Below are 19,382 nucleotides of genomic sequence, written 5' to 3'. Positions count from 1 at the left end.
ACAAAATCGAGTGCGAAGCACGAGATATGTGATAAGAATGTGTTCGTTAAAGCCGAAGGATCTTTAATAAAAGAGAATTCACAATCACCAAGTTACATTTGTAGATCCTATGACCTTTAATATCAAAAGGTCTGTGCACAAATAAGGGGAAAATACAAAGACAGATCGCGTAGCGCGAGGTAAATACATTTTTAAGCGCGAAGCACGAGATAAATGTATTATCGAGCGCGAAGCACGAGAACTAACAGTTACGCGCATAGTTTTTTTTGTCAGTTTTTGGCTTTTGACGATTTGGATGGAATGCTCTATGTATATATCATACTTTATCGTCGACTTGTGATTCAAGAATTACGACGAACGACCCATGAAGGCGAGGTGGCACCTCTGTGACTAGTCTCAAAATTAATGTTTCATATTTGTTCTACACAATTCTTATAATTTGAACGAAATATCGATTATTTGTCTAGACGATCCCAACTTCAGCGGGTTGACCAACTGCGCTTACGTTGCGACGTACGTTTATTGGCTGCAGGTCATGTGTGGTTCAACATTAATATTAAGTGTTTTAGGCTTGATAAAAACTTGCTAGTTGAAATCACTGCCTAAAACACTTAATAATAATGTTGAACCACGCATGACCTGCAGCCAATAAACGTACGTCGCAACGTAAGCGAAGTTGGTCAACCCGCTGAAGTTGGGATCGTCTAGACAAATAATCGATATTTCGTTCAAATTACAAGAATTGTGTAGAACAAATATGAAACATTAATTTTGAGACTAGTCACAGAGGTGCCACCTCGCCTTCATAGGTCGTTCGTCGTAATTCTTGAATCACAAGTCGACGATAAAGTATGATATATACATAGAGCATTCCATCCAAATCGTCAAAAGCCATAAACTGACAAAAAAAACTATGCGCGTAACTGTTAGTTCTCGTGCTTCGCGCTCGATAATACATTTATCTCGTGCTTCGCGCTTAAAAATGTATTTACCTCGCGCTACGCGATCTGTCTTTGTATTTCCCCCTTATTTGTGCACAGACCTTTTGATATTAAAGGCCATAGGATCTACAAATGTAACTTGGTGATTGTGAATTCTCATCAGATCCTTCGGCTTTAACGAACACATTCTTATCACGTATCTCGTGCTTCGCACTCGATTTTGTTTACTTTAATATTTGTTTCTTATTTTGAATTAAATTTTATTTTCAGCTACACTGAAAAATGTATCATTTCAATAAATGTATAGGTCGTGGCTACGTATGTCGAAAGTTTTGTACAAATAGCCTAATTTTTTCGGTGCGAATAGGGGGACCTGAAAAAGGGGCTACTTGCACCAAAATGTCGGTACGTATAGCTGGAATATAGCTGGATTTTTTCGATACACGCAAACACTTCGAATATTAAGAAATTAAATTTTTGGATGAGCGAACCAAGCTATGAAAAAAAATTAATGAACGATAGCTGCTATTTTGAAAAGGAGCTCCAGATTTATCATTAATAATTTTTTGATAAGATGCTTGATGTTCTTGGTTGAAAACACACCTATTTGATTATCAATATTTTTTATTGGAGATTCAATATTCACTTACCATTCATTCTTCGATTTTTTGTTTGAAAGATACCTTTTTTAGTTAAAAATTCAGGTTTTTTTTTAATTCGTAATTTGTTGTCAAATATGTTTTGTTCTGGGCATTTTTTCTTGTTTCTAAATACCACTAAACACAATTTATCTCTGTATTGTCATATAAAACCGAGATAACTTACCTGTCCCCTCTATAGTCTTATATCAATCGTATATATTTTAATAGATGTATTAAGCATATCAAACTTTTGCTCCATTCATGAGGACTTTTGGTTCGGGACTAATCGCGATGCGCAGTGACACATGAGTCACATTGACACATTGACACATGGGTCAAAAACCATAGAACACCCAATAAGTTAGTTCCAAGATGGCGCTTAAACTCACTTTTAAAATTGATTTGTTTTCTTTATGAATCATATCCTTCATAATAACAAATTGACAAGAATAAATAAATATTTATGCCTCTAACGACAGAAACTACATAATATAGTATAATTACATTGAAGGATTTGAATTGCAAGAATTAGAAGGACAGAAAACTGTCGCAAAATGATACTTTTGCTACAAAGAATGAACTTGAGTGGATGAGAAAGTCACAGGTACCTTAATAATTGATGATTTTTAATAATTAATTGAAAATGAATTAATCTGATACATAAATATTCCAACAATGAACATACATTGTTTCTGTGCATTTTACGAATATTACCCCCCACAAGTTCTCGTGCTTTGTTCGCTTCTTACTCTTGTTGGTAGGCACTAATTATTTTTTATTCCAAATATTTATAAAAACACTTAATTTTTATAAAATCACATCAATTTTTCTTTTCTCGTAGCTATTTATTTACTGTAATGATGTGAACTACTCATCGACGAATCAAAAATGATCTTTTTGAAAATTTCATTTTAGAAACAAAAATGAAACTCTCAATAGCGCAGATCGTTCCGCGGGAGCCTTCGAAAGATGCCAGCGGAACGTGTGAAAAGTCTGTCGTTTCGGAACGTTCCAAACAGAAATTACCGTTATTCTTATTCTTATTATGATATTTATAACTGCGTATAGTTTCTTTCTTCTACTTATTTTTTCAGTCTTATAAGAACTATCAGTAACACATGAATGAAAAGAAATATAATTACAATAAATAATTTAGCTTATTAAATTCTCACTAATGAATTATACATCGTTTCGGGCGAAGTTGCTCTTCCACGTGACGCGTGAAGTTGATACTTACGCAAGAAGAAACGAGCCACGCGGGCGTATTAAGACTTTCGTACAATTTATTGTTGATTTATTTCAAATAATCATTTTTGTAGCAAAAATATTTCTTTCTTTTAGAACAACTTTTACACTGGGAGTTTTTTGTTCCTCAAAATTCGCTAGACTCCCCATGAGTTTGAAGATTTGAATGCAAGATTTTTGCAATGTCTCAGTAAAAAAAATCCAAAATTTTTGTTTAAACAAATATGTTCATAATTTGTTTTAAGGGAGGGGTAAAGCTTTCAGCGTAAAAAACACTCTTTTTGCGATTTTTTTTAAGAGTATGGATTGAGAAAATGTATTTAAATTTTGTATGCATTATTAAGTATAATTTTGGCAATATTCTGTAATTTTTTCATTTGAAAATATTTAAAAACAAGCCGGTGACAGAGATTGTCCCAGAACGTCTTGAAAAAAAAAAAAATTCGCGGTGTTCTCTGTATCTCGGTCGGAAATTGTCGGAAATCAAAAACCATTTAAATTCAGTTAAAGTATCATCAAATCCTCACCCCCCCCCCCGCCCCCAACGTTCTCTGATTATTTTTTTGCATTAAAAAATTTTTTGTGGTCATCTGAAGTGTAATCTGCTATTTTCCACGAGAAATTCCACCATTTTGGGGGTGGAAAACACCTTTAATGTAAAAAAAATTTAACTAAATGTTGGGGGGAGGTATTTTATGTGTCGAAAACGTGTCTCAAATTTGAATTGAATCGGTAAAGTAGTTTTTAAATGGAAGTGAACACGGAATTTGAAAAAGTAGTTTCGGAAAAACGTGTTTAAAGTTTTAGAAACCTGCAGCTGTCAGTGCTGTAGTGCTAGAGGACAGGAGACTAACTAGAGAATAACTTCGAGAGTTTTGTTCAGATCGACTTAAAATTTTGGGAGTATATTCTTGAAATGTTTAACAATAAGAAAAGACAAACAAAAAAAATCGATTTTTTGAGAGTGTAAACCTTTTTATCCCCCCCCCCCCCACCCCATGACCACTCGTAGAATATTATAAAGAATATTTCCTGTAAGTACACGAAGAAAATCTGGCACGGGTAGTTAGTGTTTAAAAAAAATTGTTTTTTCATAGCACTAGCCACAGTTGCCAACACACTTCCCGCTCGTAAATTCGCACGAGCCGCTCGTGCCAATGGCGACAGCAGCGCGAGCTGTAGTTTTACGCATTTAACCTCAGCAATCTTTTTAGTTTTTTATGGTTAAAACAATGATAAGTAAGCGACTGGGATATATAAAGTTAATACTTATGTGAAGAGTAACTGTATTTATGCGTTGATAATACATTTGATAAATGTAAAGGATTTTAAAACATGCTACTTTCGCAAATAAAGAAACAAATTTTGTTAAGTTCAAACCCTACCTCACCTAACCTTCATGTACTTTTATGACTTTTAATTTTATATTCCAAGCCGTAAAAAGTCCGATTCTAATTTGAATGTTCTGTTCAAAAATATTTTCTTTAAATTGTATTGTGAAAATTAAAATTATCTAAGAACATTTTGTGAGTTCGTTAACTAAAAAAGTAATTAAAACTTGAATTTTAATATGAACAACTGAAATATAAAAACTAAATTTGAAAAGTCTCTTAACGTTTTAAAGAGTTGTACAAATTTCTCTTTTCTAAATTTCCGATTAAATGATAAAACATCTATTTCTCAAGGTTATTATGCAATTAGAAAGAAAACCAGAAAAATAAATTTATTACATATTTTTCTATCAGGTAATGTCAGTGAACTTTCTGACTTGCTTGATCATTTTTTAAACTGTTGTTTCACCATGTATGAATGGTCTACAAATATTACCCAAATTATCAAGCCAGCAATGTATATTTGATCATGTCACGTTTTCCCTTAATAATTTCAGCATTTGTTACTGCGGCGAATGATTCGAGCGACAAGCGCGATTGTCACTCGACGTCAGAGCTATTTGACATCGCGCGCTATTGAAAATTAACACGAGACATTGTTGTCAATCCCAAGAATTGGCCGGGCTAAGCGCAACCCTTGTCAAGCTCGCGTTGCTGTTGCCATTAGCATGAGCGGTTCGTGTGATTTATCGAGCGGTCAGTGCGCTGAGAACTGTGGCTGTTGCCACTCCAATAAATTTTATTCTGACACTAACCGCAAGTGCCAAAACAGTGACAGCTCTTGCCGCGGTCGCTCCGTGTATCATCAGCAAGTTCCCAAAATTGGCTTAATAACGGCGAGTTGAGGACAAAAGGACGAAAAAAGTTCGTCTCTAAAAATGTGCTTTTTTCACAAATAAGTACTATTGCAAGTACAAATACAATTATAACATACAACGTAAAATACAATTACAAGTAGAAAGTAAAATTCCCTTTATTGCATTAAACGATAAAAATCAACAATTCGAGTTTTTTAATGCATTGAAAAGGGTAGCAGCTTTTATTATGTCCCTTAGCATATCCCGTGCCCCTGCATCACGTAGAAGGGCCAATGAAATAAGAGCTAATTGAAGCCTGGCATCATTCGAGAAGGATATTTTAAAAGGCCAATATACTGCTACTTACAGCTTACAGATTCGTACCCATTTGACACAAAAAGAGAAAAGAGACTTTTCGTCGGCATAGCTCATAATCTGCAAGTCGTTGGCATTTTGATTTGACATTCCAATCAAATACGGAAGCTCATTAGCCGATGGAATGTTCTCTTATCAATCATTACTCTGTAAAAAAGTTAAAAGCATTAATTAATTAAATATAAATTTTCGCTCTTGAAATGGACAAGTTTCAACTTTAAATGTTAATTCTTGTTCTTTTTAAAAAAATTGGATTTTACTGGTTGATTTCAGTTTATCTATCAATAAAGATTATGAATTTTCTACACCCTCAATTCTGTAAATTAAATTTTTTAATAAAATTGTATTTCACGAGAAAATTGATTTCTAAATATTTCTAAGCATTATTGACAAAAGCGAAAATTTTAATTGTCAATGATTTTTCAATATTGGGAAATAATTCTTCTCACATCATTTTTCTCCCAAATATTCATTTTTAAACCTTTCACATCTTTAAATAGGTGAGAAAAATTAAGTTATGGACAAAGACTTAGAATATCTAATTTTACGAAGTGTTACACTGTTGGTTCGATAAAAAAATTGTCGATACCGATAAGGAAAAAATGATCGATAATTTCTTGAATTATTTTAATTGATTAAGATTTTATTTTAAAATAATAATTTAAAGTTTTAACAATTACCGGCAAACCGGGTAATTTCTGATATTTGGGATAAATTCGGACATTCCTAAATTGATACATGCTTTACCCTGCATGTAGAAACAGTTATAGTTTAAACTGATTCCAGATTCTTTGAACAGTTTTGAGTAATTTTTCCTATCAATTTGGGGAATTTAGGGGTGTCTGAATTTACTCCACATGTCCGAAATTACCCCGTTCAACGATATGACAAACAAAACAAGAAATGTATAATCTTTTTAATAATGCTGAAAGGTTTCAAGTAAAGAAAAAATGTTCTTGAGAATCCCGAGAAAATTTCATGAGATTTGTGAAAGTATATCTAGAAAAAATTTGAAAGATTTAAAGGAAAATGTTTTAATTAGAAAGATTTTCGCAAATATTAGAACAAAATTCGAATAATTTGAGAGATTTGAAAGGTTTGAAAAAATGTAAAATTTTGAAATTATCTATAAGAAGGTTACAAATTTAGAATCTACAGGTTTTGATAATTTCAGATATCTAAATTTTCTTTTAGATGTTTAAAATTGTAATTAATATAACGTATCTCGTACATGGAATGAGATGCGCCAAAACAAACAACATTTTTTAATTCAACTTTAAAATAGCATATTAGTATATGAGTTATAATTATAAATATGTTTTATGAGAAAAATCATAAATTAAATAAGAGTGTTAATAATTTGAAGAAAATTATAAAAAGGGAGTCGGGTTGATTGCTTTCAAGTACTGTAAATAACTGTGCCCACCCGATACGTGACGAATAAAATAGGATCATTATATGACCGTCCCATCACATCTCAGTGCCGTTTACGTGCTAAAAATCAGCACAAGCAGCCACTGAAGCGGCACTGGCCGTTCACCAGTGCTTTTCAGTGCTTTTTCATCGGCAGGGTATGACAGTCTAAATTTCTGATTATACGGGCAACGTATAACTATAGTAGTTTAATTTCGGTAAACTTATGCATAATTTGAAAAATACTTTTAACTATCAACTTATGAAAGCAAGTAACATATCGCACTTATTCTAATTTTTATGTTACTAATCTAAGTGATATATCGTTGAAATCGCCAAGAAACTTAGATTTCGAATATATTATTTTTTAATTAATAATTGCAAAATAATTTTTTTTATGTTTTGCATTTTATTTGTCGATACACCCGGCCCCCTCCCTACAAGTTAAGTAGAGAAGCTATGGCAAACAGGTAGAGTGCGATCAAATGGACACTGCATTTGTGATGCCCAAACTTACGTATCCCCCATTGTCAATAGCAATTGGCCAAACGGACAGGTGTCATCCCTTCTCTCATCTTTCTTTTAAGATGCCTAAATACGAATACATTTTTCATCCAAGTATTCACTCTCTTCAGTGTCTCTGCAGAAATCGTGTACATCGGACGCGTTAGGTACAGTGTTGAAAGTGGTCGGTTTCCTTGCTTTAATTTTTTTTCTAATGAAATACCATTAGGCTCTCATTTCGTGTGACTGATGAAAAATTAAATATGTTCACATCAATCCATACCATATGGGATTTATGGTAATACAGTGAATCAGTGTTTGTAAGTAATAGGGAATATAAAGTGTTTAAAATGGCTTCAGCATGTGAATACGAGTACCCACAACGACAGCCCTTCAGGACCAAAATTTTACCTTACGTCGAGGTGGTGGAACAGCCCTCTTCAAATACGATTCGTTTTCGTTACGAGTGTGAGAAGCGATCTACAGGGTGCATAATGGGTGTTAACAGTTCACCCAAAGAAAAAACGTACCCATCAATAAAAGTGCATGGCTATCAAGGTACAGCTGCGATTCTCATATCGTGTGTCACAAAAGATGATCCACCTAAGCCACACCCTCACAGCCTTGTAGGAAGAGATTCTTGTAAAAATGGTGTATGTTCCATGAAAATGAATCTTGATGGCAATGCCGTGTCCTTTAGCCACCTAGCGATTCAGTGCGTGAAGAAAAAACAAGTGAGAGTCGCCCTAGAGACCCGAAAACGCGAGAAAGTCGATCCCTTTGCGACTGGATTCGAACACATGGACTTTCCGGACACAATCGACCTCAATGCTGTACGACTCTGCTTTCAAGTTTTCATCCAGGGCTCAGACAGAAAGTTCAGTGTACCTCTCAAGCCTGTAGCAACCACCATAATATATGACAAGAAAGCCGTGGAGGAACCCGTAATTCATAAACTGAGCCATTGCAGTGCTTCAGTTGCTGGTGGCATGGAAATGATACTTCTCTGTGGAAAAGTCTTGAAGGATGATATTCAAGTTAGGTTCTTTGAGATGCGAGACAATTGGCTTTTCTGGGATAGTTATGGAGAGTTCTCACCAACGGATGTTCATAAGCAGACAGCTATTGTTTTTAAAACACCCAAATACTGCAATCAGGACATTGCCGAACCGGTCACTGTTCTTGTTCAGCTGAGAAAGAAATCTGATGGTACAACAAGCAAAGCTGTTCCCTTTCAGATGCTTCCATTGGATGCTGATGATATGAGTTCGATTAAGAGAAAAAGGATAAAATTTGATTGCGAACCTAAGTCATATTTACTAAAGCAAATGCAGACCCAGGCTGAGAGGCAAGCTAATATGTCGAACCATGCTCTATTGTTCAACTTCATGAATCCGAAACATGAAACAAACGGAAGGCCTCTTGGCGGTGAAATATTCCCGACACCGTTGTCAATTTATCAAGATCAGGCCTCGGCGCATCCGGTAAACTTGAGTTATAACAATCAGGCCGCTCAATCAAGTATGGGTTTTAATATTCCCTTTAATCAACATCCTCAAAGTGGTAGTCGTTCTCAGTCACGCACTGAGGCACCTGTGCCTAAACCAAGACTTTTATCTCAAGGGGAAGTTTTATCTCAAGCTAAACTTAATTCAGTAGCTCCTCGGCCTCAACCTCGTCGTCGTGTAGAGCCTCCTCCTCCTAATGTAACAATGAATTCTTATGCGTATCGGGAACCAATGTTTTCTAAATATCGTGAACAAGAATCACGTCACTACACAAATCATTCTTACAATCAACAACCTCAAGAAGATATGGACCGAGGTGATCTTTTTGAATTGAATGACCTCCCCTGCAACATCGATCAGCTGAGCCCTCAGGATTTAGCCGTTCTTGGCAATACGAATTCAGATAATATTTCTGAATCTCTCTCAGAAAATCTTTCCAAAGGACTTTCAATCTCGGATCAACAAATACAGGACACACTTCAGAATATTCGTGAACTGAATAAGGATGTTCAGGCCTATCAGCAGCATGGCAACGTTAATTTTTCGAGGAATAATGAAAATGCAGCTGGATCATCCTTTGATGCCTTTCCGAGACAAGCTTTTGACAATCACGTGCACCCGGCTCATGCGGCAGCGGAGTTGTTTTCGTAACAGAATAACTTTTTGGATACAAATGCTGAAGTGTTATTTAAGGTAAGATAAGTTTGCTCAGAGAAATTAATGATTTGAATGGTAGAGTAATGTTTTTTACTTGATGTTTTTTTTTCGAAAAAATTTCACTATTTGGCCTAAAAATGATTCTAAACATTTTTATATTCAAATCTAGTTTTGCAAGTTTTTTTTTTTTAATTTAGAGTCATTTTTCATTTGTTATTGTTTGTCTAGTCTTGATCGAAAATATTTTGAAATTACATTGACAATATTAGTTGGGACACAATTTCTTTTCAATCATTAAAGTATGAAATTGTTGATTAATAAGGGAATGACGATATTTGCGAAAATGTTCTAAAACTATTTTCTTTCTTTTCAGAAACACACTCTTAACCGCACGGTCCCGACCGAAAATTTCATTCCATTTCGTTACTGCCAATTAAACAAAATAATTTTTATTCAATCATTAAAGTAATTTCAGATATTATGTGATTTCCTTGTAATCTAGAAATAGCAGTTCAAAGTTTAGTATAAAATTCTTTTTTTTCTATCAATAACGTAATGGAACGAAAGCTTCGGTCGGATCCCTGCTTTACCACATACTTGCACTTAATTTTCAACATTAATTTTCAAATTAATGTAATTGGCCTAATGTTTTTAAATGTTGATAATCTGTTGACGTTATTTTAATTAGAAACAAATCTAGTTTCTTAAGACATCATTAAAAATTTTAAACTTCATTTTCAGTATTTATATTAATCTATCGTTCAGTATCAAAATGTAGTATTTCCTTCAGAAGTTCTAACGTTAAAAATGTAATATTTCACCATATTTCTATATACTAACTCCATTGACGGATCTGAAAAATATGAAGACTTTCTTTGAATTAGAGCAGAAGTATAAATTTAAATATTTTCAATTACAGGATTTGAAAGCAAAGATTAAATGTCAATCTTTTTTAATAATATAAATGAAATGTCACATTGCTTTAGACTTATCAATTTTTAAGAATTTTTATTTAAATTGATATGTGGTAAAACCATTAATAAAAAAATTTAACTTACTTTGACTGTCTGGATTCTCAGGATATTAATCGATTATATATGTTTATATAATGTTATATAATCCTTATAAAATGTAAAGAATTATCGTATGAATATATGAGCGTGTTTATTTTAATTTTTTTATTTCTTATCCACTATATTAAATATGGCTTGAGATTTCTAGCATGAATGAGGGCTTTTCGAAAAGGGGTTTTGAATTTTTTGTTTGGGAAAGCAAAGAAAAGGCGTTTTCTGCCTCCTCAATGCCGCATCGAACCTTTTACCGACGCATGCAATAAAAGATTTCGAAGTTGTTATTATGTGTCATTTATATCGTGATATGATTCACAGAATTTTCTTTTCCATACTGCCAAATTTAGAAGCTATTTTTTCTCCATTAATTCTACAGTCTTTATGAGGATATTAAAGAAAATTGTTTTTTCTTTGGTCCTCTTTTTTTTGTATTTTAATTACTATTAGGATTCTAGAAACGGCATGAATTTGTGAAATTTTATAAAAACTACCAATTTCTATGATTTTAAATGATTACGGTAACACCTGGCAAATCAAATTCATATACATTATCGAAGGCGAAAATATTATGCATAGTTTATACCCAGTGTGAAGTATTTTATATAATATTCAATTTTTTAATACAATTTTGTATAAAACAAATAAATATTATATCACACTATATATATATCCGCCTGAGATAGCATCGCGTATTAAAATAAAAAAAGTAGACACATGAAGCACCCAAAAGATTTGAAAAATTGTGCATCGATTTCTTGAAAATTGGCATGATAAACAAGAAAATGTAAATTTTCTAAAATATTCATAATTAAATTGTTATAAATAAAAGTTTCGTATTCTTTTGCATGTTTAAAAAAAGTCAAGTTGCCAATATTCGCAGAATAATCCGGGGGCCAGGAATTGTTTAGTCCGCGGAAATAGATCCCCGGTATTTTTCTAATGGATATTGTGCAGAATGGTCTCCTGAATCCAACGGTATGAGGTGCTTTCGCGAACTGACGGTCATTCTCGAGATATTGTTAATTAAAAATTACTTATAGTTTTTGCGGAAAACGCAAAAAAAAGTATAATATAATAATTGATTTGTATGCATTGTTTATGGGTCTTTTGAAGATTTGTCTTCAGAATTAGTTTGATTGTGTTAAGATGCATAAAATTTCGTTGGCACATTTTCGCATCTCATTGTTAGTTTACATTAAAAAAACCGCAAACAAGATTTGCAACCAGGTTTCTTTGAACCCGATTGTAACCGACATTTATTAAAATTTTCACACTTTTTTTTCTCATTCTGCTAAAGAAACCATAGAGGGGAAAAGTTTTATCTAAGACTTTTTTCCGTATCTCGAATAGTTTGTTTAAAAATAAAAAATTAATTTAAAGGAAAATATATCGTTAAATATCAACAGGGGAAGTAAATATTAACCGATTTTTGTGAATCTTTTTTTGATTTTCTCGAAATAATATAACGAGGCTAATTCAGCCTATTGAAATTAGATTAATTAATATTGTACAAAATTTTTATTTACTCTGCTGGCTCCAATTTCAAAGAATGGGAAGAACGGGCAAAGCAAAAAATCGTCCACTCGAGCGGCACTAATCAGCTAGCCATGGGGAGCCGCACTAAGAAAGCAAAAGGTCCAAATATCTTACCATTGTTACAAGAGTGTCAATTGAGAAAAATCAAAATTGTGTACAATATTGATTAATCCATTTTCAATAGGCTGAATTATCCTCGTTATATTAATTCGAGAAAATAAAAAAAATGAAAAAAATCGATTAATATTTACTGCCCCTTTTGATATTTAACGATATATTTTCCTTTAAATTAATTTTTTATTTTTAAAAAAACTATTCGAGATACGGAAAAAAGTCTTAGACAAACTTTTTCCATCTATGATTTCTTTACCAGAATGAGAAACCAAAATGTGAAAATTTTAATAAATGACGGCTACAATCGGGTTCAAAGAAACCTTGTTGCAAATCTTGTTTGCGGTTTTTTTATATAGACTATCAACCAGATGCAAAAATGTGCCGAAGAAATTTAATGTGTGTTATCACACATGAAAAAAATTTCTTAATATGTCGATAATTTTAGAAGATATAGCATAAGTTATGTAAAAATGTTTGATTAACAATATCTCGAGAACAACCGTCAGTTGGCGAAATCACCTCATACCTTTAGATTCAAAACACCATTCTGCACAATATCTATTACAAAAATTCCGGGGACCTTTTAAGTCATACCACTTCTTCTATGTGGCTCCCGGACAGACGCTAGTGTTAAATTTGTTGCAGCTCAAATTTCATTGGTCTCCCAATGAGCATTTGACATAATTCTTAAGTCTCAAATGTATTCCTCTGAAAGTAGGTGCACATCTGGGCATCTAGGGGAAAGTATCATTTGGAGACTGAATTTTGGCTCAATGCCGAGAGTTGTGGAGTGCTGAACCGCGCTGTCGGCCGCCGGAACACCTGTCAAAGCAACTATTCGCGTTGCGATATTAGACTAAATAAATGTTAATGAGGAAAATAATTCAAATAATATTTGCCTAATTTTCAACTTTCTTTCATTTAACAGTGTGTACTAGTCACTTTGAATAAAATGATAACTTCCAAATGTTAGGTTAGTCATGGCCGTCGATATTTAATCTAGAGGAAATTTCTTCGAATGAACAGGCATCAATTAACATGCAGACGGTCACGACTTAGTTTTTACATCCCGGCTTTGATGGTTTAAATGTCATGTAGGTTTTGATTAACCTAAGATTTGGATATTATATCACGCCAACTACAATTTTTATTCCAAGAGACTAATAGTCACTGGTAAATGGGAGAGAATTAAAAGTTAGGTAATTATTATTATAACTTACCTGCTTTTCAATATCTATTTCACCCAAATAACGCCCGACAAAATCATCTTGCTAGGTGACTGACAGTTTGCAGACGGCACTTCACGTTGCTCTGGATGAGAAAAAACAGTGTCTAAATGATGCTTTTCCCTTAGATTCTCCGAATGAACCTGTATGGCTCACATTTGTTGCAACTCACTTGAACACCGATTTCGGTGTATTATGGGGGATCGACGATTTTTTGTGATGCCTATACTATCTACATGACCATGTGGTGAATTATAAAATTCGGTAATAAATCAACAATTCAAATAAAAAAGTGATTTTCAAAGTAGGTTTTGATATGTGCCTAATTGAATATAATGTGACAGTTCATCCGGGTATTATTGAATTTTTAAACTAAAAAAAGGTACATTTTTAACCACGAATGGAATAGGTCAACTTTTAATTTTTAAAATAATTTTAGAATATAAAAAGCGAATTTTCGACAAAATAGTTGAGTTTTTTCTACTAAATTTTTTAGCTTTGAAACTAAAATAATTTTTCTATACAAAATAGTTGAATTTTCAAATCAAGAATATACCAATATTATTACAAAGTTCTTTTTTAAAAATTAAAAAAGGGAATTTTCAACAAAACTGTTCAATTTCCAACCAAAGAGATGAATTTGTAACTACAGTTTTTAATTTGCAACCAAAAACTGCATTTTTAAGAAAGTAATTAAACTTCAAAACAAAGTTGTTAAATCTTTAAACACAAAGAATGGTTTTCTACGAAAAAAAGAATTTTTAACAAAATTCAAGGATTTTCAACCTGAAAGTTGAATTTTCAACTAAAAAAGATAAATTTGAAACAAAATGTTGAATTTACTACCGAAAAAGACGATACATACTATGTCATATAAACTATTCAAATACATACTATTATCTTATTTCTAAAGCGCGTTTAAAATTCAAATAGAAAAGTGTGTGAATTCGCAAACAAACATATATGTTCAATACCTTTGGAGACCTTTTACCTGAAAATAATTTTTTATTAAGTCTTTTCAAATAATAATTCTTTGATATAGGATCAAGGAAATATTTTATTAGATTATCAAACACATGTTTGTTTGATTTAAATGCAATTTATTTTATTCAAGCCCACCACTTTTAACTCACACGAATTTTTTTTTGAATCAAACAAATTCTATTTCCAACATTGGGTGCTATTACTGGTCTTCCATTGAATAGAATATTATGCACCCAGGGGCAGAAGAGGGACTTTTTCGACGAGTGTATGTTTTCAGTACGAGTCGTAGGCGAGCGCGTAGCATGAGTCGGAGACGAGTATTGGAAACGTACACAAATCGAAAAAATCCCTCTCCCCCTTTGCGGATACGATATTTTTTATAACAAATGGATGATTTAAGACATTTCTCGAATTACAGCCATGATTTCAGCCCATACTAGATTTCAAATAAAGAAAGCATGATTTACAGTAATTTTAAAGGTAACTTATGGTAAGTTACCATACATTGCCCAAAATTCAATTTTAAACATTTTTATACATTTCCGTAAATTTATGGTATTATTACCGAAAATGTATGGTAACTTAAGATAAAATACCTAAAATTACATCTCGAAATGTTTATAAATTTTCGGAAATTTATGAAAGTTTTCAGTATTTATGATAATTTTCCGGAAATTTATGAAATACTTGGTAATTTATAGTAATATTACCGAAAATTTATGATAACCTAATATAAAATCATGTCTAGAAGTGTTTATAAATTTTCGGTAATTTATGGTAATTTTACAGGTAAATATGGTAACTTACCATAAATTATCCAAAATTCAATTTTAAGTATTTTTAGAAATTTCCAGAAATTTATGACATTTTTCGTAATTTATGGTAATATTATATGTAATTTATGTTTAATTTAAATAAATTAACGAACTGTGACAAGTTAGATATGGTAGCTTTCCATAAATTACCGCAACACTCTATTATCTGCAATCAAAAGTTCCTTAGAGTTTTTACGGTGAGTGGGCTGAGTATCGTAAATTGCAAGCTCATAGATGTATAAATTTCATTAATCACCTCTGACGTCACTTTTCACTCCCTAGGGGGTAAGAAGTAGAGCTTTAGCCCCGCTTCATAGGCTTCGAAAAGGGCTGAAATCATGCATGTGTCAAAAAATCTATTATCGGCATAAATCGTACCTCTGTTACAGAAAATGTCTAAAAGTATTTATTTGTTATGAAAAATTATCGTATGCACCAAGAGGGAGGAAACTTTTTAAGGCTAGTGTATCATTTCCGTACTCGCAAAAAAGTTTGATTTCTCCCCCTTAGTGCATAGTATAGTATTTCTTGTGCAGATAAATGTAAATTATGTTAATAATCAATATATATATATATCTGTTTTCAGGAGTTTTCAAAGCAGCCGGAAAACTACAACTGTGAAGAGACAAAACTGCTTGGACAGTTGGCAACAATGTTCCCATTGTATACCATGCCTGAAATGGCTAGAATAGTTAGTCAGAAATGCCGATAATTTAAGTTTATCGCCGGAATAAATGTAAACTTTGAAGTACAAAAGATTCTGAATGCACATGTGTTGGTATTTAGTATCTTAGAGAATATTTATAAAATTATTAGCTATCTTCTTTACTTTATTTATTTGAAAAACTAGTTAGATTATAAAAACTTTGTAAATTGTGATTGGGTTGACGTAAGCTTATTATAACTATCGCGGCAGAATTTATTGATACACCTATGTTTAGAGATGAGGCTAAAGTACCTTTATGGTTAAATTTGGCATAAGATTTTGTCATTTCGAGTTATTAACCAAATTATAATAACTCGGGAAATAATTAACTTTTTTTTGAATTTTTGGCCTTATTTTAAAGGAAATTCTGCATAGTATTTGCCTAAATTACTAAGATAGTTTTTGAAATTTTTCATAGATTCTGCCCTAAGGTTACACTAAGCGCAAAAAAAATTTGCATATAATCATTATTTGAATTTTTGCGAGTTTTTTTTTTGCACCAAGTTTTACTCTAGTATAGAGTCTAGGAAAAAAATTCTAAAAATATCTAAATAATTTTACAAAATACTATAGAGAAGTGAATTTAAAATAAGCTTAAGAGCTTTTCGAAATTTTAGGTATTTTCAGAGAATTATTTCTTGAGACCACACAGGAAAAAAGAATCGATTGAATGAAAAATACTTCAATCAGAGAATTTAGGAATGCCGATTCACGCGAATTGTAATCTATCGGTTTGGGAAAGTTGCAATCGAGAAATTTGGTGCGATAGAATGTTTAACCTCTTTTTTTTAGATAAATTATATTCTTGAACGAAAATGTATTATTTAAATAATTGTAAAAGGATTGAAACAAATTACGCTATTCTTATGATTGTTTTAAAAACTCATAACGTCTATAAAAAAAACGTTCATTTCGCGATTTCCCTAAGAAAATAATGTTTAAACAAATTTAACTTATTTTTACAATTGGAAATTTGTTAAAAATTGACCGGGTGTTCTTAATGACCGACTAATGATTATTTATTACAAAAGGATTTTAAAAAGTGTTCATAAATCGCAGTATTACGTAAAATTAGTCATTTCTGGGTTTTTCATTAGGGACATTTAGGAGTCACCTCAACATTTATGATTCTTATTCTCTGACAAATTCTAAGGAATATACTGAAATACGGAATTATTTTTACATATTATCGCGTTTAAATATTATATTTACAAGGAGATGACTTTTCCCCATTTTAAATCAATAGGAATCCTCATGGTCTTTGCGCGACCCCAAAATATTCACTGATTCAGTACACCACATTTTTCTGGGCATTCCAACAAATCTGAGGGGTGAGAGTGGAGAAATTAAAAACAAAATCACCAAGTATAAATAAGACCCATCCTAATTACCACCGATTCAAGCAAATTTCATTAAATTATTATTATTAAATTTTTTAATTGAAGCCATCGGAATAAAATTTACCGGCTGATTTTCTTATAATTCAGACAACTCAGCTAGTAAATGTCATTTCGATTAGAAAAAGAAACTGAAAAATAGTTCAGCGAGATTTTTCTGAATTGGTATTTTCTGGTTCAAATAATGTTCATTCAATCGATTCTCATTTGCTGTTTAAGCAACGACGATTAGTTATTAATCACAGCAATGATATTTAATAGTCCAAAAATTAGATGGTAAGAATATTTAGGATTAGCGATCAGATTGAGTAAGCTTGATTACACTACTAATTCTGCAAGTCTGATCAACGAATTGTTATAGATTATCACTGATAAGCCACAGCAATGATATTTATATAATACTGACTTTTGCACGTTAACTATTTAGCTTCAGCTGAGTATCATAGGTACTTAGTTTTGTTAATTCGAACAATTCTAATTTTTAAGAAATGTAAGATTATACTTACATCTTGTTCTAAACAAAACTTTAATCAAATTAATTAATGTTTGAAGTAATGTCTATAATCAATAAATAAAACTCTAATTCTGAAAAATATATTTTTTATATACACTGTATACTGCCTGTAGGAAAAGGGCCAGGATTTCAATATAAATAAAATGCATGCGTCACATTCACGTTAATAATTGAATAGGTCCAATAATTTGCACTCGTTTCATTGAAAAGTATACACCTTCCAGTCTCAAATTTGTGAAGAAATTGGGGTTATTTCTCCTATCCCATGCTATTCTTCTATGACAATAGTCACACAACTGTCAAATTGACAGTTTATCACAGCACACATCAGTTTTGACATAATTTTTGACCCCGTGCATGGAAAAGCCTAATAATTGACTTTGAAGATATTACTTTCGTAGTCTAAATTAAAATGATGAATTTTAAAAAGCGTGATGCATATTTGTAAAATTAGTCATTTTTTAACGATATAGTTTCGCGATCCTAATTTCGGAATACTTCAATTTTGAGTGATGTTTGAAATTGTTTAATTTATAACAGTTAAATTTGTTTTGGACTCATTACTTTTAAAGTTTCAAATCAGAAATGATAAAATTTTCCACGTTTTTTAAATCATAAAGCTCTAAAAGCCTACCATATATAAAATATTTCCATTTTGAACGATGAAAATGATTTTTTTTTAAGAAACCTCATTTTTTAATAATAAAATATATCCAATCACTTAAAATGTCTGTAATTTTAATTAAAAATTATGGTTTTGAATGCGAAATTCTGAAATAGCTCAATTCTTGAAGCCTTGAAACTAAAGTTGTTTAGATTGAAAAGCTTAAATTCACAAATATTTGTATTCATCCTGGAAAATTGTACTACTGCTTGAGAATTCCTGCAATATTTTTAGATTTCTTGTAAATTCCTTGAAATCCTTCGAAATACCGTAAAATGTTTAAAATTCTCTGAAATCTATTAACATACTTTGAAATTTTGTAGGCGTTTGGAAATTCCTGAGAATTTTCTGAAATACCCTAGAACTTTAAAATCCCTTAAACAAATTAGAGCTATCATTTCAACTCCATTTATTTTTAGAACAAAATTAAAACTTCGATGACGTTGCGGCATCACTGCGTGCCTTTCTCAGAGTATCTAAATAATAATTATAATAAGCTAATACATAATAAAAATAAATATTAAAACAAAAATAATAGTTTAGTTTAAAACGATTTATAATTATTATTTAGAAACTCTAAACAATGCACGCAGTGATGCCGAAACGTTGTCGAAGTTTTAATCTTGTTCTAAAAATAAATGGAGTTGAAATGCTAGCTCTAATTTGTTTTTATTTTGCCGTGACCGTAAGACAGACGAAATAATTTTCTACAATTCATTAATCCTGTATATTTGTCTTTAATCTCTGAACAGTCCTTCAAATCTTATGAAATAACATTAAATCCCTTAATTAACACTTGTACAATATCTTTGATTGCCGTAAAATCTTTTAAACTTAGTTCAAACGTTTCAAAGCTTTTTTTTTCTGAATTTTTAAAATTTGCT

General features: G+C 31.8%; 1 protein-coding gene across 1 annotated transcript; it reads left to right on the top strand.

Annotated features, from left to right (window-relative positions):
• Positions 1-7,462: 7,462 nt before the first annotated feature.
• On the top strand, positions 7,463-17,915 carry LOC117174568 (transcription factor p65-like). The gene is made up of 2 exons (XM_033363796.1): positions 7,463-9,508; positions 15,804-17,915. Exon 1 carries the CDS (start codon positions 7,658-7,660, stop codon positions 9,464-9,466), a length of 1,809 nt encoding a protein of 602 aa, XP_033219687.1. The 5' UTR covers positions 7,463-7,657; the 3' UTR covers positions 9,467-9,508; positions 15,804-17,915.
• Positions 17,916-19,382: the final 1,467 nt, after the last annotated feature.

Source organism: Belonocnema kinseyi, chromosome 1 (genome assembly GCF_010883055.1).
Source record: "Belonocnema kinseyi isolate 2016_QV_RU_SX_M_011 chromosome 1, B_treatae_v1, whole genome shotgun sequence".
NCBI classification, from domain to species: Eukaryota; Metazoa; Arthropoda; class Insecta; order Hymenoptera; family Cynipidae; genus Belonocnema; species Belonocnema kinseyi.
The sequence above is the reverse complement of the archived record's forward strand: the minus strand, read 5'-3'. Positions and strand labels throughout refer to the sequence as shown.

What these genes read in the sequence shown, in the direction of transcription:
- LOC117174568 (XM_033363796.1), top strand. Translation starts at nt 7,658, where the DNA reads ATGGCTTCAGCATGTGAATACGAGTACCCACAACGACAGCCCTTCAGG.